This window comes from Aspergillus oryzae, chromosome 7, assembly GCF_000184455.2.
Source record: "Aspergillus oryzae RIB40 DNA, chromosome 7".
In the NCBI taxonomy this organism is placed as follows: domain Eukaryota; kingdom Fungi; phylum Ascomycota; class Eurotiomycetes; order Eurotiales; family Aspergillaceae; genus Aspergillus; species Aspergillus oryzae.
The window spans coordinates 1,818,912-1,844,222 of NC_036441.1; the positions used below are offsets into that span (position 1 = coordinate 1,818,912).

A 25,311-nucleotide genomic window follows, 5' to 3' on the forward strand; every position below is an offset into this window, starting at 1 on the left:
GTATCATCGTTCGTATTTAGCCGCCGCCATGCATACTGGCGCTGTGCCACATGACATGGATGGATAAACAAAGTAGTACACCGCGCTAATAGCCTGGAGGCAGTATGGTGTTACCGTCCCTATCGCCGCCATTAACACTTCATTTTGATTTCTTTCTGTTCCATCACATTTTAGCATGCAGTCGAGTAATCAGTTTAATCAATAAAATTAAGTGTTTTATCATCAATTTGGAACTCGATGGTCGAATCAATGATATGGGCACAGGAATCACGGATACTAATACGGATACTGTTAGACAACAGAACTGGCCGCCCTAGATACCGCCCGGCCTTCTGTCCGTCGTCTATTAGGGCAAGCCATTTTGCGGCCAACGTGCATTAATTCGTTTTCCTAGTCATGTAACCATATATTAGACTAAGCAGACTACACTATATATACCAAATAAACTAGGCAGACTAAAGTTCCAAGTAGACTAAGTAGGCTAAGCAGACCAAACAGACAGACCAGACAGACCAGACAGACCAGACAGACCAGACAGACCAGACAGACCAGACAGACCAGACAGACCAGACAGACCAGACAGACCAGACAGACCAGACAGACCAGACAGACCAGACAGACCAGACAGACCAGACAGACCAGACAGACCAGACAGACCAGACAGACCAGACAGACCAGACAGACCAGACAGACCAGACAGACCAGACAGACCAGACAGACCAGCCAGACCAGACAGACCGAACAGACCAGACAGTTCAGGCAGTTCAACCGGATTTAAGTAGACTAAGCAGACTAAGTAAGCAATTTAAATAGATTTAGTATAGTAAACCTTTCTACCGGCAGAAGTCAGGTTAAAAATGTAGGAAATGAATTAATGCACGTGGCTTGCCGTAGTCTATTGAGTCCTAGCAGGCAGATAAGTCGAAAACAGCAGTCTCTTCATCTAATTCTTTCATGAGGTTAGCTCTTCATCGTTTCATGACAAAAGCAATGGAAGGGATCACGGTAATTCAAGTCAGCAGTACTGACAGGCAACTGCCGAATTCGCTAGTGTCTTCATCATCATTGTCATAGTCAGGAATATCTTCTTCGACCTCCTCTGTGGCCCCACTCATTCCTGCAACTCACCGTAGATACCACTGTATTTCCAGTAACGCCCAGCCCGGGAGTGGCATAGTTTCAGGGTCGCTTGTAGTGACGGTGAGAACATCACCGGACGCAATAGCTTCCAATTCTGGCTCTTCACTATCCTTGTATTTGCTAATAATTCGTACTAAATCACGTCCTCTGGAGTCATATCGCCCACGAGGGGACTCGGGTATCGTCGTCAGAAGGTCAACTTCATCAAATGCATTTGATAATCCCTTTTGATAAAGGAACTGAACCTTCAAGGTCCTGGAATCGGCGTTTTCCATTGGTCGGAGCGCAAATCGGCCTTCACACCACCGCATACGTGCCTGCCAGCCGAGACTCAGCAGATTAAAGCACCCATGCCGAGGCTTTCGTAGATCTTTTTCATCACCAAAAATTTCCGTTTTCCATCTCTGTACGCGATCCTTGTTCCAAAACACGTTCATGATATCCCAGAACCTCTCAACGGCTCTAGGTTCACGTGCGGAAGCTGCGAGAAGGCAACTCGGATATATGTCGACGTTTGGGCCTGGGAACCTCGTTAGGATACACTCGCCATTGTCTCGCTCCTTGCACTGTTAAGTCATTAGCAAAGTCAAGCAGATTTGATTATAAAAAGATTACGAACTTTGACAGCTGCACTATCTGATCGCTCTGTCAGACATATATCATAGCATGAAGTCTGGATCACACCCACACCTAGCCTTTCGAGCCCTGATGAGACGATTTAGATTGCATTTTCTGGAATATAAGACGCGGACGGGAACACTTACATCGGTCAATTATAGAATCGCAATCCTTAATAGTTGGCTCTAGTATAAGTTGTGCAGTCTCACTATCAACCGACTCTGCTTGGCTAATCATCTGTTCCAGCTTTGCAATATCGGCAACCTGGCAGAAGGCCCAGAAAGTAGGTGGGAATTTATCCCTGCCGAACTTCTCTTGACAGATGGCTTTCAATCATTGTAGTACCTCTGTTCGGATTTCAGAAGTACTTATTGTCAAGATCAGGCGGTGATAAAGGGAGCACAGACGGGGGTTGTGGGGACGCCATCGCTTGCTAAACGAACTTGGCTCTAACGGCCAAAAGAGATATGAAGCGAAGTTTAGAACTAAACTCTTTGGTAGGATATAGCAGATTAGATGGTTTATCCTTTTTTTTTGGCGATGACTTCGGATAAAAGAGACAACAGATTCACAGGTAAGAAGTTTGGGGGAATAAGATAGTCAGTTGTGGCTGGCCGTGAAAGAACCGGTTAGTTTGACTGTTCATTCACATAGCCTGCAACATTGGACTTGTAGCCTACGGTTACTGCAGCAGTCACCATACAGTCGTGATTCACGGCTCTTTACATCAAGCTGCCTGAATGTTGGGCTGGATGGTCAACACTAAACCACTAGTTTCAATAACGCTACATTATTGAAAGCACTATGTATATAATCCAAGCGGGATAGAATCATGAAGCGCTACTATACTAACTTGGAAGAGCACAAGGGATCTTTTGGCAACAATAGAATATGTTGAAAACACAATAATCGCACCTATCATAGGATCATCTGGATTACATGGCTTCAGAACTGTGGCCAGTTCTTCCATTATGTTAATTGTCAAATACTTGCGTACCTGATCTCCAGTATGAATTTGAAGAGCCGTAAAGATTGTCAGGCATAGTGAGAAACCAAATATGGCCGGGGCTGTGGTATGCAGTGCCGTACAACTCTAGTAGGGCATAGGATCAATGTAGGGCGATTGTGTTATCCTCTAGTAGGAGGAAGGCATGAAGAAGAGATAGATGAAGAGGGTAAGATAGAGAAGGAGGAATGGAACCAAAAGAGAAAGGAGTTGAGAACTTGAGATACATCAATAAACGCGAAACTGTTGGTGGACTTGAAGTAAAAAAAAGAAACATAACAATCCGATTGGTTGACAATTATCCATTGCCAAGAGAAGTCATATGGAATGGATCCCTCAGGATCATTTAGGTAGCAGCCTTACTGCCTTAGGATATGTCATAGTCCATGACATCCAAGTGATCAATGTCAATGTCAATGTCACTGGGACATCCATCACATGATCCCCTGAAGGTCATATTCGGCCTCCCCGGACCCGGACTCCGATCAACCCCTCCCAAACACCGGCCAGTGATAGTCCAAATATCAATACTCTCGGACCACTCCGACCAAGATCTACCCCGTTAATCAAGACCAAGTTAAGAGGGATCGGCGTTTCGTCGTTGCCGAAGTGGGTTACAGCTCCAAGTGTCACCTAATGGTGTGTGCGCGATGATGACTTGGTGGGACAGTGACCGGGCTGGCCTAAGCCAATGGCTGCGGCATTAATATGAAGTCATCTATATGGGGTATAACTAGATGGGGATTAATTCATTTCAGCCATGTCACTCGTCTCCTTTGCAGCACTAGACCAGGATGCTTCTCCACTTCTGTGCCTGTATCCTCGGTGATGATTTTATCGCCCGAGGTAGAACCGATCAATCTGGAGGGCTAAATATCGCTGTACACCCACTCTTTGTCCGCTTCGTTGCACCGCATCAAGTCCCACAGGGGAAAGAAAAAAGGCTGCCATGATTCCCCTTCTCATTCTTGCCGCCCTCGCGGTGGTCTTTCGTCTCGTGTGGTCAATCTTTACAAGTCTTCGTCATGCTCAGAATGCTCGCAAGTGGCACTGCGGTGCTATCCCCACCTATCCGGGTGATATACTCGGCATCAACACGCTGAAAGAAGTTCTGCGCGCCGACAAGGAGAAACTCATCCCGGTTTTATCAGCACAGCGCGTCGAGACCATGACCGCCCGTGAAGGGCGATATGTGTCGACCTTCCGCCTCCGCCAGATGGGAAGGGAGAGCATCTTTACTTCTGACCCGAAGAACATGCAGGCCATTCTGGCTACACAATTCAAGGAATTTGAGCTCGGGAGTCTCAGAAGAAATAGCCTGCACCCGCTGTTGGGGTCCGGCATCGTGAGTTCCTTTTCACCTATGCCCCACACAGCATAGATCCATATCAAACATGTCACGGCGACCACTAATACCGCTAATTTAAATTCAGTTCTCAACAGACGGCGAAGCCTGGTCGCGATCGCGGTCACTTCTTCGCCCACAGTTTACCCGCGATCAAGTCAGCGACCTCGATCTCGAAGAACGCCACGTCCAAAAAGCCATGGCCGGCATGCTCGCTGACCCTGCCACCAAATGGACCCCCGAAATCGACATCCAAAGCATTTTCTTCCGGCTAACCATCGACTCCGCCACGGAATTCCTCTTCGGCGATAGCGTCGAAAGCCAGACCGCCGCACTAAGCGGTAGTAGAATCATCGAAGACAAATTCCCCTCCTACTTCGACCGCGGCCAATGGTACGCCGCGCAGCGCGCGCGCTTCGAAAAGCTCTACTGGATAGTAAACAACAAAGAAAGCCGCGAAACTGACCGCTTCGTGCACGCCTACGTCGACCGGTTTATTGACGCCGCATTAGCCGCTGTAAAAGAAGGCAAAATTGACCCCGAAAAGAGAAACTCGGACCACTACGTCTTCCTCCACGGTCTGACTACCGCAACGCAAGACCCCGTCGAACTCCGCTCTCAACTCCTCAACATCCTCCTCGCGGGTAGAGATACTACCGCTTCGCTGCTGAGCTGGTGCGTTCTCCTCCTCGCGCGCCATCCAGATATCTTCCAGAAACTCCGCAACACTATCCTGGCCGACTTTGGTGACTATAGAAATCCAAGGAACATCACCTTCTCTTCGCTCAAATCCTGTCGTTATCTCCACTACTTCATGAACGAGGTCCTCCGTCTTTACCCCATCGTTCCGGGGAACCGCCGCGTCGCGTTGAAGGATACCACCCTCCCCCGCGGAGGAGGCCCGGACGGCTCCGAACCCGTGTACGTCCGCAAGGGCCAGCCCGTCGTGTATAGTGTGTTTGTCACACACCGACGAAAGGATATCTGGGGCGCGGACGCGGAGGTGTTCAACCCGGACCGCTGGGAGGATCTCAAAGTTGGATGGGAGTACTTGCCGTTTAACGGAGGTCCAAGAATCTGTATCGGGCAGCAGTTCGCGCTTACTGAGGCTGGATATGTGCTTGTTCGGCTTTTGCAGAGGTTTGACCAGATTGTGGACGCGAGGCCGGAGAGGGAGATTCGGTTTAATGCTACACTTACTAGTGCGCCGTGGGAGAATGTGATTGTTAGGTTGAGGGAGGGGGCTTAGGGTATGCCTTTTTTGGTGTTTGTCGATTGGTATATACACGACCTAGTCTAATGATTTTGCTTTTCGTCTTGAAAATAATACGATAGGTTAACCCGGGCCTGAAGCTAGTAATATGTACAAACTTCGACCGTACCCAATGCGTCTTTCCTTAGTAGTACTCACCATGGAGCCTACTCTATGGAAGTATCACAGTACAATGCTAAAGATAGATCATGCAGAAAACAGTCGTTGCCACAAAGGTCTGCACTCTGGAGAAGCAAAACCGGTTTCCTTCTACACCCATCCACTAAATCCTTGCCGATAGAACTATATACAGTGATAACATATAAGAATTACAGGATATAGATAAGAGGGTGTCTAGTGATCTACAAACAAAGTGATCAAAGAAATGGGGGACAGACTGTACATTCCTCAGTCCCGGGGACGGGCGGGTTAGGGCAGGGTCTCTGGGGTCAGTTGGACAGACTCTAACCTAATGTTTGACCGTCTTTACGTTGATAATTGAAAACAAACTTCTATACAAATCCATCTGAACTGGTAATGCTAAGAAGCATTCGGGGATATGCATTATGAGGCCATCTGTGGGCTCAAGAATCATAAACTGGAATTGTTAGTTTCCGGAGTAGAGTGTAATTGCATTCGCCTTCAATCCGCACCCAGGTTGTTATGTGCACTGCAACTACAAACACCAACCCTAATATCATAGCATGCTAAGCACTTAGACCATAAGAAACAAGCTCAATCCAAAGTAGATGACACCTAGCGACTCTTAACAGACCGAATGGCCGGGTTCCTCAAATTCGAAGTCGCAAACACATAAACCATAAACGAGATAAACAATCCCTGATTAACACCTCCAGAAACAGTGATCATCCCAAGACTTTCCTCAGAACAGCCCATACGATCACGAGCCATATACATGACAAACACACTCCACAACGGTGCGCTAATCAGCCCGTTCTGGTAAGTTACCCAAGCGGTATAGGATCTCATGTCTCCGCGACGTTTTGCGGCTCGCGCGAAGGCAGTGAATAAGGTCATATAAAAGGTCAGCTGTGGTACTAGTGCTAACCAGAAGGCTTTGGGGTGAGATCCTCCGGTGATGCTTGGGCCTTTGGTGAGCAGAAAGAGAAGGCCGAGGAACCCGCTCGCTGCTGCTGTTAGGCGGGCATTTAGGCTGGTCAGGAGCGGGTTTGAGGGGCGGACATGTCGTTGACGGAGGTAGAATATGGATGCTGCGACTAGGAATGGGCCGCTGAATATTGAAGAGTATAGGTTGACGATGTATTTGTTTTCTTCCCAAAGTCGACCTAGTGTTATCCACTGTACTCGCGGGATGGGTGCTGATAACATGAATGCGTAGTTCAGGACCATGAATTCTCGGTGGGTGCCAATGTCGCCATTCCAAATGGCATAGATGGCACAGGCCATTGTTATTGGGACACTGATTGATAGCGACGAGAGTATGTATGCGAAGGGGTCACCGGAGAAAACTTCCTTGGTTGGCATGGCATCGGCTATGTAAGGCATCGAAGACCAACTGATGATGACGGCGCATAGGGCATATAACCTCCCGAGCCATCGATGGATCACAGGATACTTGAACTGTAGGGTTGTGTTGAATTGAACCAGACCAACAGTGATGGCTATAGAGCCAGCAATCGTGTGAGGGAACATCGCAGTGAGGTTGCGCAGATATACTATCATTTGACTCCCATTGACATCGGACATAGTGCCCGAGCCTGCCCCATACGCAAATTCTGGGGATATGAGGACGGCCAGGGCTTTGTCGCTCAGGTTGGATGTATGTGTCTTATCAAAGAAGTAGGTGAATGACAAAGGTGCAAAGAAAATCACTATCACGGTCACCATCACTTGAACAGCTCTTTTGTACACAAGACCAACGTCTTTGTTCAACCCCTTGGGAACTGGACTATCCCGTCCCATGGCGTCGGTGTTTGGCTTTGGGACTTGGACTGGAGACATTCTTAGGTAACAATATCGAGACAAAGATAGTTAATGAGAGATACGACCTGGAACTGTCTTGCTTTATACCCCTCGATGAGGGGGGAGAAGGACTCTCCAGCAGGATTACTCAAGCCCATACACCTCGGTTTCCCATCTTTGAGTCCTCGGTTCCATATTCCCAAGCCCAAGAAGATAAAATGTCTTCTAATCAATCATGGTATGTAAGCCAATATAGACTTTCGTTACTGCGTGAGACAAACACTACTCGGATGTTGCATCAGACAGTTGCCAACGTCACTTCTCACGTAGCAACTGCTATTGTGGCAAACAGAATACTTCGGACTATGTATCCCCACATTTTATAGCTAAGTCGATCCCATGGGGTAATAAGTATGCAAAATACTCTAGGATACGGTGTTAGATCGTCTCCACTTCCTACCTAGCCAGGTATCGTCACTATTCCTAATGCGTAACTTCTTGGGGGCCTCAGGATTCACCCACCAGCACTTGGTCTATGGACAGAGTACCATTTTATATTATGAGGCGTTCTTAGAGCTGGAATTGTTGATCGGCGGCTTGGTCCACTACTGGTAGGAGTCTTTGTTGAATCTCAAGCCCTTCAAGCACTTTTCATATACTAAGTAGAACTATACCAGCACCTCTAGAGTCATTTTACATAGTCTCTGATTTTAATGCAGCTGTAACAAGCTTCAAACAAATCTATCAATAAAATCAGGCTTATCGATATGATTAACGCCAACCTTCGCTTTAGCGCAACGGAGGATATACTATTCAGGTAGAAGGTCTGTCGACTAGGTAAGGATACGCGGGGGCGTCCAGGTTCAGCCGGTGGTGGGTTACGTTATTGATTGACTACTGGATTGATCTTCTACCCAATATTAGCTTGGAACTTTTGGACATGAGCAAAATGGGCTAAGGTAGGCAAGCTGAGCTGGTTTCGCAGGTCACCCTGACTATATGGTTCTAAATGTTACTTTTATACCCTGAACTTCTTACAAAAAATAGCCTTTGAATAGTTATTAGAGAGTTGAAGTGGAATACACAGATAATCCTACTCTATTATAGACCTCTTACACCAATTTAATCCTTTATTTGTCTTTGTCATTTGACCAAGCGTCTACTCTCTGAAAAGTATTGTCGAGTGCATAGATTGAGATGATGGATCTGATCAACGCTCTACTCTGAGTGGAAGCCTGGCAGATATAATACCATTGCAGACCTATTGTGTACCTTTCCACTGCCGAGCTAGTCGCTATTTCGACCCTGACTTCGCCTGTCTACATTATTGGACTGCCTGTGCTAAGATGGTAAATGAATAACCCAACCAAATCGCTCTGCTTACGCCAGGCCATACAGACCCTCATTTCGCCCTGCAAATCAGCTCCAGTAAGATATCAATAGACTAATATTCTTTTTGATATATACTTTCTGTGATAGAAGGTCTGAAGACATATCGCTGTGTTGCAACGCCGGACAATGGAAAGCCCACCGAGTCTCTGTGAAAGTTGCTCCGCACTTGTGACCCAAATTCGTGGTCCCGGAGAATTACAAAGAACTACAACTTCTCATCTCAAGCTCAGTGAATCGAAGGATAGTGCTGAGAAGGGATGTCAGTTCTGTGCCAGAATCATTGGGACCACGCTCGGTAGTGTCTTGATATCAAACCCATCACATATGGCTTGTGTAATACCTTTATGTACTATGATAATAGAACGCTGAAGGACCGTGTGTACCATGGAGAAGATGGAATAGTCCTGCCTAGCTGTCTACATATGGCAGATGTTAGGATGGGATATGTGTCCGAAGATATTGTGCCAGACGGCCTTCTCGTTGCGCCATGTGTAAATCAGTCACTTGTCTGGCGAATGGTTGGGCTTCTCTGCTTACATGACACTACATTACAGCGGCCTCTGGATCCTAAGTGGCTCAAGGATGGTTGTTTGACCGACGTGGTTTTGGTTTAACTTAGCCGTTCGAAGTGTAATCAGGTTACTAGAAGTGTGATTCACACTAACAAAACATGATATGCACTTCCTAAGCTCCTACATCAACCTTTTAACATAATACCAGTTGGACCATGTAATATAACCCATACCAACATGTCAGACCACAATCCAGCAACTACAATCTCATTATACCAACCGACTAGAGACTCCAAAACATGCACTGCAGCTGCAGTGCATGTCTCCTATGGCGGTATTAGCTTTACAAACAGGAGCTGCTGTTGATCTTTAAAGACATTGGAGGGTTCAAGACTCCCAGGGTGATGTTTTGTGTAGTGTAAAGCTCTAAGGAGAAAATACGGGACTAAATCTCAATTAGTGGGAAAGATGGATGAGTAAGAGTGTTGGATACTCTCAGTGGATTGGCTTTCATCTTCATTTAGTCGCGAGGTCTGGCCTGTGAGTTATCTGCTTTTGGCTTTACTGCTCGAAAAATGTTCGTTCCGCTGAGGGTAGGATCTATACAAGGTCGATAGGTCTATTTGAAATGGAAGTATTTTCGGCTTTAGAGAAATGTTTACACTGGTTCTCTTTCAGATTCTCTAGTTTTAGTGTAGGTTGTATGGATAACCTTCAATGATTGACAGAGAGTATATTTTGACGAGCTCTACTCAAGACTGAAGCTGGTAATATGTACAAATGAAGTGAAGAATTCGATTGATTCAACAACTCACCACATCACCGTTCTTAGGGCCCTTTTACAGGCACTGGCTGTAGTAGGGGTTCTGCTTGACGCAGGTGTAGCCGCTCTCGCAGGTGGTGGGTCCGCTGTAGTTGATTCCACCGCACTGGTAGTAGTGGGCGACGGCGCCTGCGGAGCTGCTGGGTGCTGCGGTTGATCTGCTGGCGGTCACAGTGACAGTGGTTTGGTATCCACAGGCCGGGGAAGTCGCAAGAGTCGTCGGGGCGCTGCTTGTGGGCGCACCTGATGAAGCGCTGGACGAGTTGGAGGTTGGCTGAGGGGCTGGGTGAGATGGGGTAGGCGTGGCAGTGACAACTCCCGAGGTGGTTGAGGGGGCTTCGGCAACACTACTAGTGGAGGAGGACTCGACAGCACTGATGGTAGTCGAGGATGCAGAGGAAGTCGAGGCACTGACAGAGGTAGAGGTGCTGGCAGCTGCAGTTGAGGGGGCTGCGGAAGTGGCCGATGAGCTGGTGCTAGCGCCAGCGCCGTCCACGAAGTATTTCTTCAGGATAGGGAGGTATGTAGAGTAAGCAGTTCCGTCAGTCGGCTCCATGCTGTACATGTAGGAACCCCACCAGGGGCCAGCCGACCACCATTCGGCACCCATCCAGACGTCGGAGTTGTCTGACATGTAAGAGAGGAGACCCTCGACAGCCTGCTCGCACTGCTCGTTGACACCGCCGGCGAATTCACCCAGGAAACCCTTCTTGTTGTTGGTCTTCAACCACTCCGTGGCGGTCTGCAGCCTCTCCTTGCCGATGGTTGAGCTGGCACAGGTCTCGGAGGTACCAGAGCCATCCGAATCGAGATACTGGTGCATCTCGTAGACAATCTTGTCTTGCGGGTCAGTCAATTGACTGAGGTTGTCGTTGGTATCGGCCCACTTCCAAGCACCCGAGTACGAATTGCCCTCAACAAAAATGTATTGGGTCGTGGCTCCAGCCGCGCGAATGCCGTCAATGGCGGCCTGGTTTAGGCTAAGGACGAGAGACTGTTCCATATCGTGGTACTCGTTGTCTTCATATGTTAGTATTCAAATCCCTTTGGGAGCAGGCGGTGTCCTTGTCTCACTAGTATCGAAGATGACCTTCTCGTTCGATGCAAATTCTCCAGCGACGGTCTTCCAGAATGTTTTAAAGTCAGAAGTAGAAGAAATGATACTTCCAGAGCTATGTAATTGTTTAGCTTCATATAGCCTCTCACCACATAAACTATGGATGGTCTTACTATCGTCCGTAGTTGTGGGGGTCGAGAACGACGTAAGCACCGCTATCAGTGACGGCTTGGACAGTCTACAGAGGCGTTAGTTAATATTGTATGACCATCCATCGGGTGTGGACATACAGATTTCAGGTCCTTCAAATAGGTCGCGTCCAGAGATCCAGTCATCTGGTTGGGTGCCAAACGCTCCATGAGGAAGGGAATACGGAAGACGTTCATTCCATCATCCCTCAGAACCTGAATCTTAGATGTATCAGGCCAAGTGTAGTCGGTGCCCAGTGTTCCTGGGATGCTGGATCCGAACTCAGCGCCAGATTCGCTAACGCCGACCCCTAAGCTCATTCGTTAGATCCAGTAACTTCAGAGCCAATACTTGACGTACAGGTGAATCCCGAGCCACGCTTTTTGATATCACGCGTGGGATACGCATGCACCAGGCTTGCAGCACTTGCAGCCACGATCAAGTTGCCGATTCTCATTTTGAATGAATGTATGCCGAGCTTGTCGGAGAAGAAAAGAATGACGAAAAGAGCGAAGGAATAAAGGACAAAATGAATGAATGAATGACAAGAACCAGTCTTGAGCTTCGAGTGTTAGAGCATCTCCAGAAAACGTTGCAAGTCATACATTTTTATATGCATTCGGGCTTGGAAAGAGAAATATCCGGTGATTCCGCAGGTCTCCACATTAATCTCATCCAGAAATTCTACCGTAGAAGTTCTACTAGAATTCTGAGACAGCTAACCTGTGGGCTGATTCAGAATCGGTTTCCTTAGTGTGCGCATTTCCTAAGATGGAACACATTCCCGAGTGCCCCCGTGGGCCGATAAGTTGTTGCCTGCTCGATATGAAGAGGCGTTCAGGCTAGCTGGTAGTCGGCTATTTTAATATAATTCAGGGGCCTAATAAAAGGAACAGTATGTCAGAAACCATTAAGAGAGTTCCGGTGGTGCTAATGAATGGTCTCAAGACATCACGATGTTATCGCCGTTCATCTATGAAGCACGGACTTGTGGGACCGGCGGAAATGAATCAAGCTCCTGCGCTAATAGTCGATTACTTAGGGCACGCCTAACCATCAATAAGCCAGACTAAGCAATTAATTCGAATGGATCCAGTCTGGCAGAAATCTGATTATTCGCTCTTATGGCAAAACTGCGGCAAATTACAGATCCAGCTTCGTGGGGCCAGGCGCATAGTGAGCGAAATATGTTATCAAGATGAAACACGAAGAAGCTCCGCAGATTGGTGGAGGAACCTCGACAAAATCCGTTGTGGGTGCTCGGCAAGTTCCTTAACGGCCAACATTGGAATAGTGGGCAACACCAGGGATTAGGTGAAATCTTAGCAAAGCTTGTTCGATGAAACTGAAACGGTAAGAACCGTGGAAGGATCATCGGACGCTGGTACAATCGATTGAGGAGCGCTTACTATGAGACATTAGCTCCCAGGGCCCCCGTGATAGGCTTGAAACTAATCATAGCTGGTAGTTGACTTGGATGCGAGCGCTGCACGGAACCAAAAAAAAAAAAAATCTCCGTCTCTGTGGATTCGTTATCAACATATACCGCGAATTTGTCGAATCTTACATTGTACGTCCGAGTGCATGCGTAAGAGGAAAGGGGCTGAGCAGAATTAAGACCAAATGACCCTCTGCGCCATGTGGCGAGAGATCTTTCCAAGCAAAGACTGTGGGATCATATCAAAGGAACCGAGACTGATTTAAAATCGCCGAATGTTGCGTGACTCGACATGCACCTGATCTGGCATGAGTCAAGGCCAACACGTGCAAAGGGGAACTCGGCCCTTGCATTTGGGTGGATAATAGTGATTACTATTGACAACGCTCCTACTACTATCCATATTATTGTTAGCACTACTATCATTACTACAGTGACGACTCCACTGTACAATACCTAGAGTGAAGGTGAGATGTGCTCGACTGCAAAATGAGAGTAAAATTGGGCATCATGTCAATTTTGCTATGTATGTACAAGAATCAATCATCACGGCGGAGAAGAGCAGGACAGCCAAGATAGGCCGTTGAAATGATTATTGGTTTACTTGGAACTCGTATGAGCGGTCTCCGTTGCCAAGTGGAATAGCGTTCACCTCATTGTCATAAAGGGTGCGTTCAAAGTACCTCACCCGTCCGTCTTTACTTACAAGGATAACGGTTTGCTTTTGGGTACCGTACGCACCATGCAAGTATGACTGGTCCAGCTCATCGCCCTGCTTGGCTCCAGTCGCTTTTTCCTCGGCACAAGGCACGGCTACTCCATCAGCTGACCTCGCATGTACCTCCTTAACCCCAAGCTTGGGGATGAAAATACTCTTCCTAAAGTGCGGGAGATAGTCTTCCGCAGTTGCACCTTCGGAAAGGTTAGGGAGCGTATTCTTGCTTAATAACCCAAGTAGTCTATCAATTAGTCCATCTTCATTTTCTCCGGCCCCAACGTGTGCCTGGATAGCTTCAATCATCAGCTTCTCGCCATCGATGATCTTTGGCCAGGAGCGGTCATCAAAATGTGTGTTGCTTAGCCCCACTGTTTGGCCCTTTTCTGTCGCCAACCAGGTAACCTGGTCTATATTAGATGAGCGATTGGAGATCACAGCCAATGGCTCATTGACATAGCCGCACACCAGGCTAAATCCCCCGACGTTTCTCGCCGTGGCACTTGCTACCATCCGCTGCGCAAAGTCCCGAGTAGATTCTCTAGGCTCAGGGGCGACCGTAAGCCAGCCGTTGACGATAGCACCTCGACTTTGTGTGCCGGTAGCCTTTTCGGACGTATCTTCACGATAGTTCGTCAAAACGGCAATTTTTCCCTCCTTCGTGATTCCCATCCATGTTCCTTGTGTAGCACGTGCTAGGTCTCGGCCACCCAATATATTGGAGTTTAATCCGGGCCACCAATCAGCTGGGGCGGTCGGTCGACGCAGGTATTCCTAGACATTGTTAGGTCACGACGTATCAGTTGTTCCTGTTGCAGGTGGTTCAATCGCATACATCCCTGTTGTCGATAACAATAAGCGAATAAGATGGATGGGCTGTAGATATTAATGCAATGCACATTTCAACGGCTCGGGAGGTTCAGGTCGTTATCGTGGGCGGGTGTGAGACAAGGGTATAGTGCTGCTTGGAGGGGGAGCACCGTTATTGGGTATGAACTACCAGTTTCTTGGTCACAGATATGTTCAAATCTTGATGTATTTCGTAAATAATATTATAGGAAGGTCATCAAAGATATACAGGCATCAAATTTCCAAATTCGTGGAAGTCGTGAGGGAAAGACACGAGAACTAGAGGCACTGAAGTCATCGGGCAGAGACCCTGCCGGCAGATTCCCCTCACCGCCTGTCTGGTGCTCCGTCATCGGGACCCACCGGTGTGGGGCTCGTTTCCTCAAATAGCAGTGTCTCACGTGATTAGCTAGTTGACTCAGCACATTGAGTTATTTTGAGATGCAAAAAAGTACGATTTGAGACATACTCTCTCCTGCAAGGTACTACACAAACCTTCGGGTCATATCTTGAATGAACTGACGGTTTTGTTTGACGTTTGTTTGGAAGATTCGACACGTAGTAGGATGACCTGGAAGCGTAGTCAGAAGACTGGATATGAACACCCAAGCCAATTTCCTGCGGACAAGTTTCAGTAGTAATTAATAGCAAAGCAACCACGTTGCTTTTGACCAGCAACACCTCAGCTTCATCCAATATATGCTATTAGTTATATATCTTCATATATCGTCCGGATAAACTTTTTGCAGGCATTTGACGAACCTTAAATCATGACGTCAAGCAGAGTGTGATTCGCTGCGATCGTAATCCCGGAAATGGGAAAGTTGCCCTAATCTCGTCGATGGTTCTTCCAGCTCCATCTACTAAACTTGTAAGAGTAATAGTGGATGGATCACAGTAGGGCTGATCTCCCTTAAGGCAACCACCGTCGTGTCGTGTTGGCCTTTTCTTTCTTTCCCCTAACCACCCTTCCTTCAAAATCATATTTCTCCTCTCCTCTCTTTCTCTAGTTGCCATTGCGGCTGGCCGCTTCTTATTCCGCCCTCAGCTGGTCGCGTGAAGCCTCGTCGATCATATTTCTTTTGCCCCGCAAAAGCAAAGGCTTCCCTGACCGCCAAAGATTCTACCAACCCTTACCGACTCATTCACGTCGGCCACGTTTGAGACGTTTCTAAGCCAGTGAAATATTCTCCGTCTTCCATCATGTTTGGTATCATCGCCGATTTATTGTCGTAAGTGATATGACTCCTATTTCCGGAAATCCCGGAACTGTGCCTCTATATCTCTCAAGAATCTTCTGCCTGCTTCGGGAATGCTAACAGGAATTCATGCGTAGCTCGATCATCACGATCCTCTTCCCTATCTTCGCTTCTTTCAAAGCCCTCCGCTCGGCGAACCCCTCTCAGCTCGCACCATGGTTGATGTATTGGGTGGTCCTGTCGGCCATTTTGATGGCTGAGTCCTGGACGGTCTGGATTTTGGGATGGTATGTTACCTCAACCGGAAATGACCACGATACAGGTGTCTAATGTACAACCTATACAGGCTTCCATTCTATAGCTGGATCCGTCTCTTCTTCTTTTCCTATCTGGTCCTGCCACAGACTCAGGGTGCCAGAATCCTATACCAGACTTACGTGGACCCGTTCCTGGCCCAGCACGAACGAGAAATCGAAGAGTTCATCGGTCGCTCCCATGAGCGTGCCAAGGCTCTGGGCCTCCAATACTTTTACCAGGGGCTGGATTGGGTACGCGAGAATGTTTTCCACCTGCCCGCCCAACAGGCTGCCGCTCCGCCTCCGGCGACAGGCCCTGCTGCATACGCTCAGTCGCTTCTCTCGCGGTTCAACGTCCCGACGGCTGCCGGAGGAAATGCCACTACTCCTGCCCAGGGCAACGACTGGCTTTCGGCCATTGGCTCGGCCGTGGCCTCTATGACCTCCACCGGTAAGACTCCGGAGGCACGGGCGGAGGAACTCTCGGCCAGCGGCTCCTTCTTGCCCCGTGATATGGCCGGCATGTCTCATGATGAGAAGGCCAAATACCTCTCGAACCAGCAGGATATGTTGGAGGTGCTGCGCAATGCGTTGGCGAAGGAACAGCAAAACCTGCACGGACGTGATGATGACCTCGCGTACGGCTCGTCCTTGAGGAAGAACCGTAGCGACAACTCGTTTGATCATATCGAGCCCGAGGATATCCGTAATCAGTCGACCAGCAGCAACTGGACGTCTGGTGTAGACTATGCGGTGCGAGCAGCGGAGGAATTGGCTCGATCCCGCGGTTCTCACTAAGCGTGATCGGGCTCTTTCGCGCTTCTGTCAAACTTTCGGTCTTTGTTTTTGTTTTTGCTGAATTCAAAATGGGTTGTGTGTATGCAGGATAGATGGTCTGAACAATTAGAAAGGGAATTTTTAATTGGTTGAATGACTTGTTATTCACGGGGTAAATGCGCCTTGCCGCAGTCGTTGTATGCGCTAGCGAGTGGGCGCGTATGCAGAAAAACATGGAGTAAATCAACAGCCTCGTCATTACGTCCCCTCTTCCCGTCAAACCCCCGCAAGGTCTTCACTCTCCGGGACATTGCTTTTTCTCGAGGATTAGCTTCTCTGCCCAACTACTTGGTGTGCCGTAGCGTGTCAGTCTTATAAGAACCCTCTTTCTGGTCAGTTACTCCTCGATCCATAAACCTTGCCTTCAGCTGCAGTGCTTCAAGCGTTCACTCTCCAGAATCATGGAACGACTGCAGCAAATCGTAGCACATCTCCAACCGTCCAATCTCTCCACGGAGTCCATCCTAAACACCTCCAAAGGATTTGCCAATCATGTGGTGGACCAAGCATCCCAGGTAGACTGGTCAAATCTTCCTAGCAAAACCGCACAATATGTTTCAGAGAACCCGAAGAGCCTTCTCTGGGGAGCGGTGCAAGTTGGGACCTTTCTCTGCCCCGGCGTGGTTACTGGACCTCTTATGCACGTCGCTGGGTTTACAGGCGCTGGACCAGCTGCTGGTATGTCTTTTTCTTTAAAAACTATACCTTTTTCTTTGCTGCCTGTCATCTACTACATTTCGTCAAAGATAGCGACCGCTGCTGACGCATCATGCGATAGGCTCAGCGGCTGCATGGGCGCAGAGTCACATGGCACCTGTTGCTAGACAAGGGGTCTTTGCGTATGTTCAGAGCACTGCAATGAAGGGGTACGGACGCACTGTTGTCGAAGGCGTGGCTCGAGGTATGGTTCTGGCGCCGCGAGCTGCGGCCGGGGCATGGAGATACTTTCGGGGATAAACAATATTATAGATGAACAGTGTTTCTGTGTCGATGCTATGGTAATTCTGTGAGCTTTATAGTAAACATTGAGTTTGTTTGAGGCGAGTCAAAGTGAATGCTTGTGGTCTCTACTAGGTATCATGAGGGATGGATTACGGTTACGACAATATATATGTTTGCCTAGAACAATGAAATATCAGCAGATTTTGAACAACTTAGACCTTTCAACAGCTAGAGCAAGGTTCCTTTAAAGTTTATTACAAGAGATAGTAGACTTAGACTGAACTGCGGCATGACAGACTTTGGTCAGCAGGATGACTATTGTATCATGCTATACTCGGCTATAAATAAATATACAATCTGCGGTATCAACTAAGCGGCAGGGTGGCTGCCCAACGCGCCCATAGATTCGATCGATCCTTGCAGGAACATGAGAATAACGACACCCGACCCTGCTTTTGCAGCTAGTCTCCTTTGACTATTGAACGGAAGTCGGTGAAGTTGAGTGTACGCGTTATAGATGGTGGCGTCCATGGAATTGAGGCTGACGAGTCAGTGACTCTGGTACACTAACCCCGTCTCGGTTTAAGTCCGGTTGGTTGGGTGATCGTGGCAATTCACGCCTGAGGTGTCGACCACTCTTCATGATCCCTCTTGAATGGATAATTTTCATGATGAGGCTCCACTTGGCACAGATCGTTGGACCGTGAGAGGTACCAGTGCGCTGCTGTGGCCAATCATCAAGGAAAACCAAACGATTCACAGTCATAATATGAATCACAGTTGGAGGGCAATACTACTTTGTAGTAGTCGACAGTTGAAAGGACTGACGCATTGACTGGCTGAACAAGCAAAGAACAATGACCGAGAGTCTGAATCGTGAATGAGTGACGGCTTGGCGCTGCTTTTTCATGTCCGCCTCAACCCGACTTGTTCCCGATCGGGTAACCAGCCTGGTTCTGTATTGTTCGGCTGGAGAGAATGATTGATTGAATGTTAGTCCTTCCAGCACCTAATCTAGACTAGACTAATGGTATTTGGCTCCGTCACTTGCTCCTACTCAGCTTGTTTTGTCTCTTCCCTGAGGTGGAGTGGGTATTGTGGTATGTATTTTTGGTATACTCCGTACGTTGTACGGAGAACTGTCCGATCTTCCTCTCTTTCCTTTCCGCCATTTCTTGTTCTTAAAAGAAAGGAACAAAATATGTATACTAATAAAAGGGAGGGAAAATAGAATAGAGTAAACTGATGCAGCATGATTGTCTCTTTGAAACAATAGAAATAATAAAAGGAAGCCTTAAGTGGTCCTATCAGGAATACCGCCAGTTTTGTGTTGTTCACTGCCTGCATTGCTGGTATGGTTTCTTCCGTACGGAATTTTTATTTTTTATTTTACGTTGTCGGTCTCGCTCGTTTCCACTTTGAGCAGTGAAAAAAAAAGCACCACCAGAACAGAAGAAAAAAAAGAGGAACCAGCGAAATCTTTCCCTACTTCCTCTTTTTTCCTCCCCCCTCTTTGGAATTTATTATTCTTTTCCCTTTTTTTTCCTGCTTTACCCCAGGATTCTTCGTCGTTTACCCACGACGTTTCTTTTTTGATTCTCTTTTATCATCAGAGAATTCCTTTTTTTTGTGTATCGGTGGTTCTTCTTTCCGATACCTTAAAAAAATCCCTCTGGTTTTATTATCCAATTTCCGTGGGATAATAAAATTGACATCTATTTGATGTGGGATCTGGAGTGTGTTCGCCTTCTGCTGTAACACGCTTTGACATCACCCACACTGCTTTCTTATTATCAAAAACTCCTTCCCGCTTATCTCAAAACTTTTTTTTTTTTCTCTTCCTTCTTCCCTTTTTCTTCCCCCTCCAACCTAAAAGCGCTTTTGTTTTTAACAACTCACTTAACCTACCTGTCTAATGAGCTCGATCCCACCAAAGTCAGGCCTTCAACCTCAAGGACAGAGCACCTCTAACCAGGCCGCCTCTCAATCTACCGCTCCTGCAACCTCTGGGAATCCCTCTTCTCAGCCGGCTGCGACCAAGTCCTACGCCAGCGCCACCAAAAAGTCCGCGACGGACTCGACCGCCGCTCCCGTCACCGTGGGCGGTTCATCGCAACATGGGAAGTCGACCTCAGTATCTCCTGTGAGCGGCAAACCCATGCAGCAACCTCAGACCCCCGGCGTCACCATCGTCAATGGCGCCCCGGCTCCTTCCTCTGCGCAAGGCGACCACTCTCGCAAGCCCTCCGTGACCATCACCTCCGCCGGTACCTCAGGCTACATCCCCAACGGGGGCCCCAGCAGTCGTCCCAATAGCTTGCAGTTTGGCTTTGCTGCCAACCAGCCGGCCTCGCCCAATATGGGTAACCCAGCCGTGTTGGCCAACCAAGCCCAGGCCGGCTTGGGTGTCAACCCAACTGCGAACCCCCGTGTTACGTCGCCTCAGACTTCGCCGTCGCCTATTCCTCAGCCCGCCTCGAGCGGTGGCCGGCCACCGCCGTCGTCATACCAGGCTCAAGGCAATGTTCCCAACTTTGGCAGCTTCGGTGATGCAGGTGATAATGTAAGTGCCTACTCTTCTTTCTTCCCTCGTATAAATTGTGGGCGGTATTCATCTCATTTCAAATTTCCTTATTCCCTGTTCTATCTTTTGTTTTCTGGATTTATTGTGTTACGATCTTCGATCTTCATCTCTGTACCGTCTTTTACGATACCCATAGACATGGCATGGAGACAAGGGCAGAGGGAGAGAGAGTGAGAGAGAAAAGAAAAACGATTTTTTTTTTTTGGTTTCATGCAAGTTGAGCTTTAAATGCGGGTGATATACTTGGATCTATTTTTCTCTTGGCATACCTGGAAACTTTCGGGATTAATAATAATCGTCCCACTAGCAGACTCGCCCGTCTCAAGCCCCCCTTGGTCCCGGTCCTCAGTCGACACATCTGCGACGCGAATCGTCCCAGTCGACACACAGCGACATGAGTAACCACATGGGCAGTGGTCCCGGTCGTGGTGGTTATCACCATCAGGGTGGCCGTGGCCGCGGATACTCACAGTCTAACTATCAGGGCCAGATGGCCTACTCGCCTGGTCCTAGCTTCCGCACTCCCAACCAGCCCCGGGGTGGCATGAACCCCCAGTACCATCCTCCCAACCAAGCCCGCCCGATGCCGCCGTTCCCTAACTCTCCCCAGGCCAACCGCAGCCCAGCGTTGGCCACCGCGCACCCCGCGACGCCGCAGATGAGCACCGTGCCGATGGGACCGCCCCAGCCCTACGGCGCCTACCCCCCACACATGGCACACCAATCTGTGAGGACCCATTCTTATAACAGAACCCCCCGTCGTGGCGGCCTCCCGAAGCGGAAGCCTGGTCCCCGAGTTATACCTTCCCCCAATATTCCCCCTCCCCACCCCTCTATTTCACTTCCCCCGCCCAATCTGGCTCCAGAGAGTGGACAATTTGAACATTATCTAACGTTGATGAAATCGAACCAGGGCCCCTACTTTGACCCCAACTATGGCTACTACCAACAGTACCCCATGCAGCAGTTCATGGCTCCCCCGTCGTCCCCTCAACCGCGTCCCGGAATGCCCTACACCCCTCAGCCCCCGTATATGCAAGGCCAGTACCCACCCCAGCAGCCTCCTCAGGCCATGTCCCGCTCGCCCTCGCAGGTGTCCAATGACCGACCCGGCTCCAGCTTGGGACACGGTCAGCCCCCGGCTGGTCCTCCGGCCTCCGGCCATGCGCATACCGCCAGCCGTCCCTCCAACAGCCCCGCTCCGGGCGTGCAGAACTTTGTCATCCCGTCGAGCAAGAAGAGTGCTATCGTTATCAAGGACCCTGGTAGTGGTGCCGTGAAGACATTCGAGAAGGCCCCGGCGTCGCCCGCTCGGGCGACCCCGTCTCCTGTGAAGTTGGCGACTCCGACCGCCACGCCGCCTCCTCGCAGCAGCAGTGGTGCGGATCACGCCCGGACTGACTCCAAGGCAGCCAAGACGGACGAGGAAAAGAAGCAGGAGCTGAAGGATGCGGTGCGCCAGAAGATCGAACAGGATGAGGCCGAGGCCCGCCGCAAGAAAGAGGCAGCCGAGACCGAGGTAACTCGCCAGAAGGAAGAAGAAGAAGCCGCTCGCAAAAAGCAGGAGGAAGAGACGGCCCGCAAGCAGAAGGAGGAAGAGGAAGCCGCACAGAAGAAGGCTGCGGATGAGGAAGCCGCGCGCAAGGCTCTCGAGGACCTGAGCTTGAAGGACAAGGCCGAGGAGGCCAAGCCCGCTGCCGAAGAATCTTCCAAACCCGCCGACCCTACTCCGGCTCCTGCTGACGAGGATGAGATTGATTACGATGCTATCGAGCGGGAATTGGCCGAGATCGAAGCGAAGGAAGCTGCCGCGGAGGCCGCCTACTATGCCAAGAAGCAAGCCGAGAAGGAGGAGAAGGAGCGCAAGGAGAAAGAGGAGCGGGAAGCCTACGAGGCCAACATGAAGAAGGCCGAGGCCGAGGCTGAGGCTATCGAAGAAGCTCGGATGAAGAAGCGCGAAGCGGGTGAGCAAGACACTTCGAACAAGGACCTGTTCGCTTCGCTGAAGAAGGGAGGATGGGCTGCGACGGAGGCCGGCGAGCCCGCTGAGAGCGGAACTGCTACTCCGGCTTCGGATGCCTCGATGGGTCCTCCCGCGAAGCCTGCCAGTGCTGGCAAGCGTGAGAAGCCTGCTGCGCTCAAGTTGGAGACTAACAAGGCCGTTGAGCCTCCTCAGCCTAGCGCCGCTATGAAGTCCCTTCACTCCGCTCGGCTGATCGAGGACCTGAGCCAGGTTACCTACCCTGACTCCATTGTGTCTCCCAACCCGGCCTTGAATGCCAGCGCACCCGCTGATCGCAAATTCCATTACAACAAGGAGTTCTTGCTTCAGTTCCAGAGTGTGTTCAAGGAGAAGCCATCTGTCGACTGGGATGCACGCGTGCGTGAGACTGTAGGTGATAGCGACTCATCTCGCCCACAGTCTGCTCGCACACCTATGATGGGTGGTCGCAACACTTCTCGCGGCGGTATTTCCCAGGGATTCCAGATGGGCAACTTCGGCCAAGCTGCGTCCCGGCACAGTCTGCCTCCGGGCTCAACCTCCGAGCAGCGCTTTGCTCTTGCCAATGCCGCTCGTACCGCTTCGATGAACAACCCGTTTGGCTCTTTCGGACGCGGACCCATGCCGATGGGCTCGCCTGCGCTCAGTCGCACCAACTCTGCCAATCCCATGATGCCAGGGTCTCCTCGCCCGGGTTCTAACCGTTCGGGCACGCGCACCGGTAGCAAGCGTGAGAAGCACCAAGCCAAGAAGGAGGAGGAGATGGCCAAGTCCATGCCTCTTACCGCCGGAAAGGAGGTCGCGGCGCTCCAGGTCTCGACCACCGGTTGGAAGCCTCGCAGTGTGGGTCAGGCTGCTCAGCCAAGTGCTGCTGCCCCAGGTACTGGTTATCTGGCTCCCGATGTGGTGCAGCGCAAGGTCAAGGCTGCTTTGAACAAGATGACACCCGAAAACTTCGACCGTATTTCTGGCCAGATCTTGGAAATTGTCTCTCAGTCCAAGGACGAGTCCGACGGACGTACGTTGCGCCAAGTGATCCAATTGACCTTCGAGAAGGCAACCGACGAGGCACACTGGGCCTCGATCTATGCCAAGTTCTGCAAGCGTATGCTTGAAAGCATGAGCCCGGAGATCAAGGACGAGAACATCCGCGATAAGAACGGTAATGTCGTTGTTGGCGGCAGTCTGTTCCGCAAGTACCTGCTCAACCGTTGTCAAGAAGAGTTCGAACGTGGTTGGAAGGTTAACCTTCCTCCTAAGCCTGAGGGCCAGACTGAGGAGGCTGCCATGTTGTCGGATGAGTACTACAAGGCTGCCGCTGCCAAACGTCGTGGTTTGGGTCTCGTTAAGTTCATTGGTGAATTGTACAAGCTTGGCATGTTGACAGAGCGTATCATGCACGAGTGCTTGAAGAAGCTGGTTGACTACGAAGGTGTTCCTGATGAAGCCGAAGTAGAGAGCTTGACCAGTCTGCTGCGTACTATTGGTGCCAGCCTCGACGCCTCCGAGAAGGGCCACACGTTCATGGATGTCTACTTCCAGCGCATTAACAACATGGTGCAGATCCAAGGTCTGCCAAGCCGACTTAAGTTCATGCTCATGGTAAGCCTCACACGATCCTCATGCACGATAGACGCATATCTAATACATCCCTCTTTTTACAGGACATCATCGATTTGCGTAATGCCAAGTGGAAGTCCAAGGACGCCGACAAGGGCCCTAAAACTATCCAACAGATCAGAGAAGAGGTATGTGTATCTTAGCAAACCTTTGATATGGTTTTCCTAACGGTTATTGTAGGCTGCTCGCGCGCAACAAGAGGCCGAGATGGAGCGTCTCCGCCAGCAGGCAAACCGGGGTGGCCGTCCCAATATGGGCCGTGGTGATGCTCGCAGCTATTCTGGCTATGGCAACCAGGCACCTCCTCAGGACTACGCCTCCAGCAAGGTCGGCAGCGACGACCTCCGTCGCCTGCGTACCACTCGCAACACCAGCCAGCCCATGTCTTTTGGTCCCTCCAGCATGCTGGGTTCTCGCAGCAGCAGCGGCCGGAGGAACCTTGGCCCTGGCGGCAACTTGGTTCGTGGCAGCGATGATAGCGCTGCTAGCAGCCGGACTGGAACGCCCCCTGCTGGCAAGAAGGAAGACAAGGAAGCTGCGTCGTCGATCAACGCGTTCAGGTAAGTTTTGAATTTCCACGCATCGTCTTGCTTTGAACCCCTCATCTGACTCTGGAATAGTGCTCTTGCTAGCTTGGAAGACCGCGACAACATGGCTACCTCCCCCCCTTCGAACCCTACCTCCCCTTTGCTAGCCAAGTCGCAACCCGCCGTTGAGCGCCGGCCATCCAAGACCCCTTCGAAGGACGGCGAGGAAGCATCATAGATTCTCTGGCAATGATAATGAAAATTATTCCGTTTCTTCTGGAAAGATTTCCCACTTATTCTTCTCTTTTTGTTGAACCTTATGCCATGTTATTCATGTCACATGCTCATTCCTCCTAATCTTCTCGTCCATGATTTCGGTACTCGGTTGCTTATACACTCTTCCGTTTCCATCCGTTGATTGGAAGAGGCAGGCACTTCCGACGTTATAATGTACAATGAATGTTGTGTTTCAAAAGCGAAATGCCATAATGAAGGTGGGGCTTTTGAAGAATCTAGCGAGATAGGTTGGCTTGCAGGGATGTCTGATATGTTTTTGTTTTCTTGTTATGTCCTTTGCATTTCAATACCCGGAGTTGCTTCAGCAGTTTTCCGTCCCGGACAAGCGTTGACACCGACGTTTGACCCAACCAGGACAAGACTTTCTCACGGCTACTTGTTTGTCTCATGGAAGACATGATGTAGCTTATGTGTTTATTTCTTTTCCCCTGTCGTTTTCAGTCATCTTGTATGCATTGCATCTACACTGGCTTGGTGTGTGCTGGCGATGTCTGCTTTATCTGCTATGATATGTCTCTCTAAAACCCTTTGCTAGACAAAATCTTCGTTAGAAAAAGTTTCCTCTTTTCTTTTCAAACATTTCCTATTTACTACCTTGTATATCCACGCCCTCTTGGGTTATAATGTCACCATAGTGTTCTGTTAGTGCATTCCTCGATTGATTGACATGCTTGACAGCCAGATGAACATGATTGCAACCGACCCAACCAAAGTCATCAATCGAGTT

The 25,311-nt window shown here is 49.5% G+C and overlaps 8 protein-coding genes across 8 annotated transcripts; 4 read left to right on the top strand and 4 right to left on the bottom strand.

Annotated features, from left to right (window-relative positions):
- Window positions 1-481: 481 nt before the first annotated feature.
- AO090011000710 (uncharacterized protein) lies at window positions 482-1,072 on the bottom strand (the record flags this gene model as incomplete). Its single annotated transcript, XM_023233070.1, has 2 exons — window positions 482-783; window positions 1,030-1,072. The coding sequence occupies 2 exons, from the start codon at window positions 1,070-1,072 to the stop codon at window positions 482-484; spliced, it is 345 nt and encodes a 114-aa protein (XP_023093609.1).
- Window positions 1,073-3,713: 2,641 nt separating this feature from the next.
- Window positions 3,714-5,358, top strand: AO090011000712 (cytochrome P450; the record flags this gene model as incomplete). The annotated part of the gene is made up of 2 exons (XM_001826247.3): window positions 3,714-4,109; window positions 4,198-5,358. The coding sequence occupies 2 exons, from the start codon at window positions 3,714-3,716 to the stop codon at window positions 5,356-5,358; spliced, it is 1,557 nt and encodes a 518-aa protein (XP_001826299.1).
- A 759-nt stretch (window positions 5,359-6,117) lies between these two features.
- AO090011000713 (uncharacterized protein) lies at window positions 6,118-7,344 on the bottom strand (the record flags this gene model as incomplete). The annotated part of the gene is made up of 1 exon (XM_001826248.1): window positions 6,118-7,344. One exon carries the CDS (start codon window positions 7,342-7,344, stop codon window positions 6,118-6,120), a length of 1,227 nt encoding a protein of 408 aa, XP_001826300.1.
- A 2,704-nt stretch (window positions 7,345-10,048) lies between these two features.
- Window positions 10,049-11,735, bottom strand: egl3 (putative extracellular endoglucanase/cellulase; the record flags this gene model as incomplete). Its single annotated transcript, XM_001826249.3, has 5 exons — window positions 10,049-11,052; window positions 11,107-11,204; window positions 11,263-11,327; window positions 11,380-11,588; window positions 11,639-11,735. 5 exons carry the CDS (start codon window positions 11,733-11,735, stop codon window positions 10,049-10,051), a joined length of 1,473 nt encoding a protein of 490 aa, XP_001826301.1.
- Window positions 11,736-13,308: 1,573 nt separating this feature from the next.
- On the bottom strand, window positions 13,309-14,332 carry AO090011000716 (NRDE family protein; the record flags this gene model as incomplete). Its single annotated transcript, XM_001826250.3, has 2 exons — window positions 13,309-14,205; window positions 14,267-14,332. The coding sequence occupies 2 exons, from the start codon at window positions 14,330-14,332 to the stop codon at window positions 13,309-13,311; spliced, it is 963 nt and encodes a 320-aa protein (XP_001826302.1).
- Window positions 14,333-15,483: 1,151 nt separating this feature from the next.
- Window positions 15,484-16,573, top strand: AO090011000717 (HVA22/TB2/DP1 family protein; the record flags this gene model as incomplete). The annotated part of the gene is made up of 3 exons (XM_001826251.3): window positions 15,484-15,512; window positions 15,617-15,766; window positions 15,826-16,573. 3 exons carry the CDS (start codon window positions 15,484-15,486, stop codon window positions 16,571-16,573), a joined length of 927 nt encoding a protein of 308 aa, XP_001826303.1.
- Window positions 16,574-17,013: 440 nt separating this feature from the next.
- Window positions 17,014-17,569, top strand: AO090011000718 (uncharacterized protein; the record flags this gene model as incomplete). The annotated part of the gene is made up of 2 exons (XM_023233072.1): window positions 17,014-17,290; window positions 17,502-17,569. The coding sequence occupies 2 exons, from the start codon at window positions 17,014-17,016 to the stop codon at window positions 17,567-17,569; spliced, it is 345 nt and encodes a 114-aa protein (XP_023093610.1).
- Window positions 17,570-19,469: 1,900 nt separating this feature from the next.
- AO090011000719 (putative eukaryotic translation initiation factor subunit eIF-4F) lies at window positions 19,470-24,525 on the top strand (the record flags this gene model as incomplete). Its single annotated transcript, XM_001826253.1, has 5 exons — window positions 19,470-20,117; window positions 20,446-23,742; window positions 23,805-23,888; window positions 23,941-24,320; window positions 24,381-24,525. 5 exons carry the CDS (start codon window positions 19,470-19,472, stop codon window positions 24,523-24,525), a joined length of 4,554 nt encoding a protein of 1,517 aa, XP_001826305.1.
- Window positions 24,526-25,311: the final 786 nt, after the last annotated feature.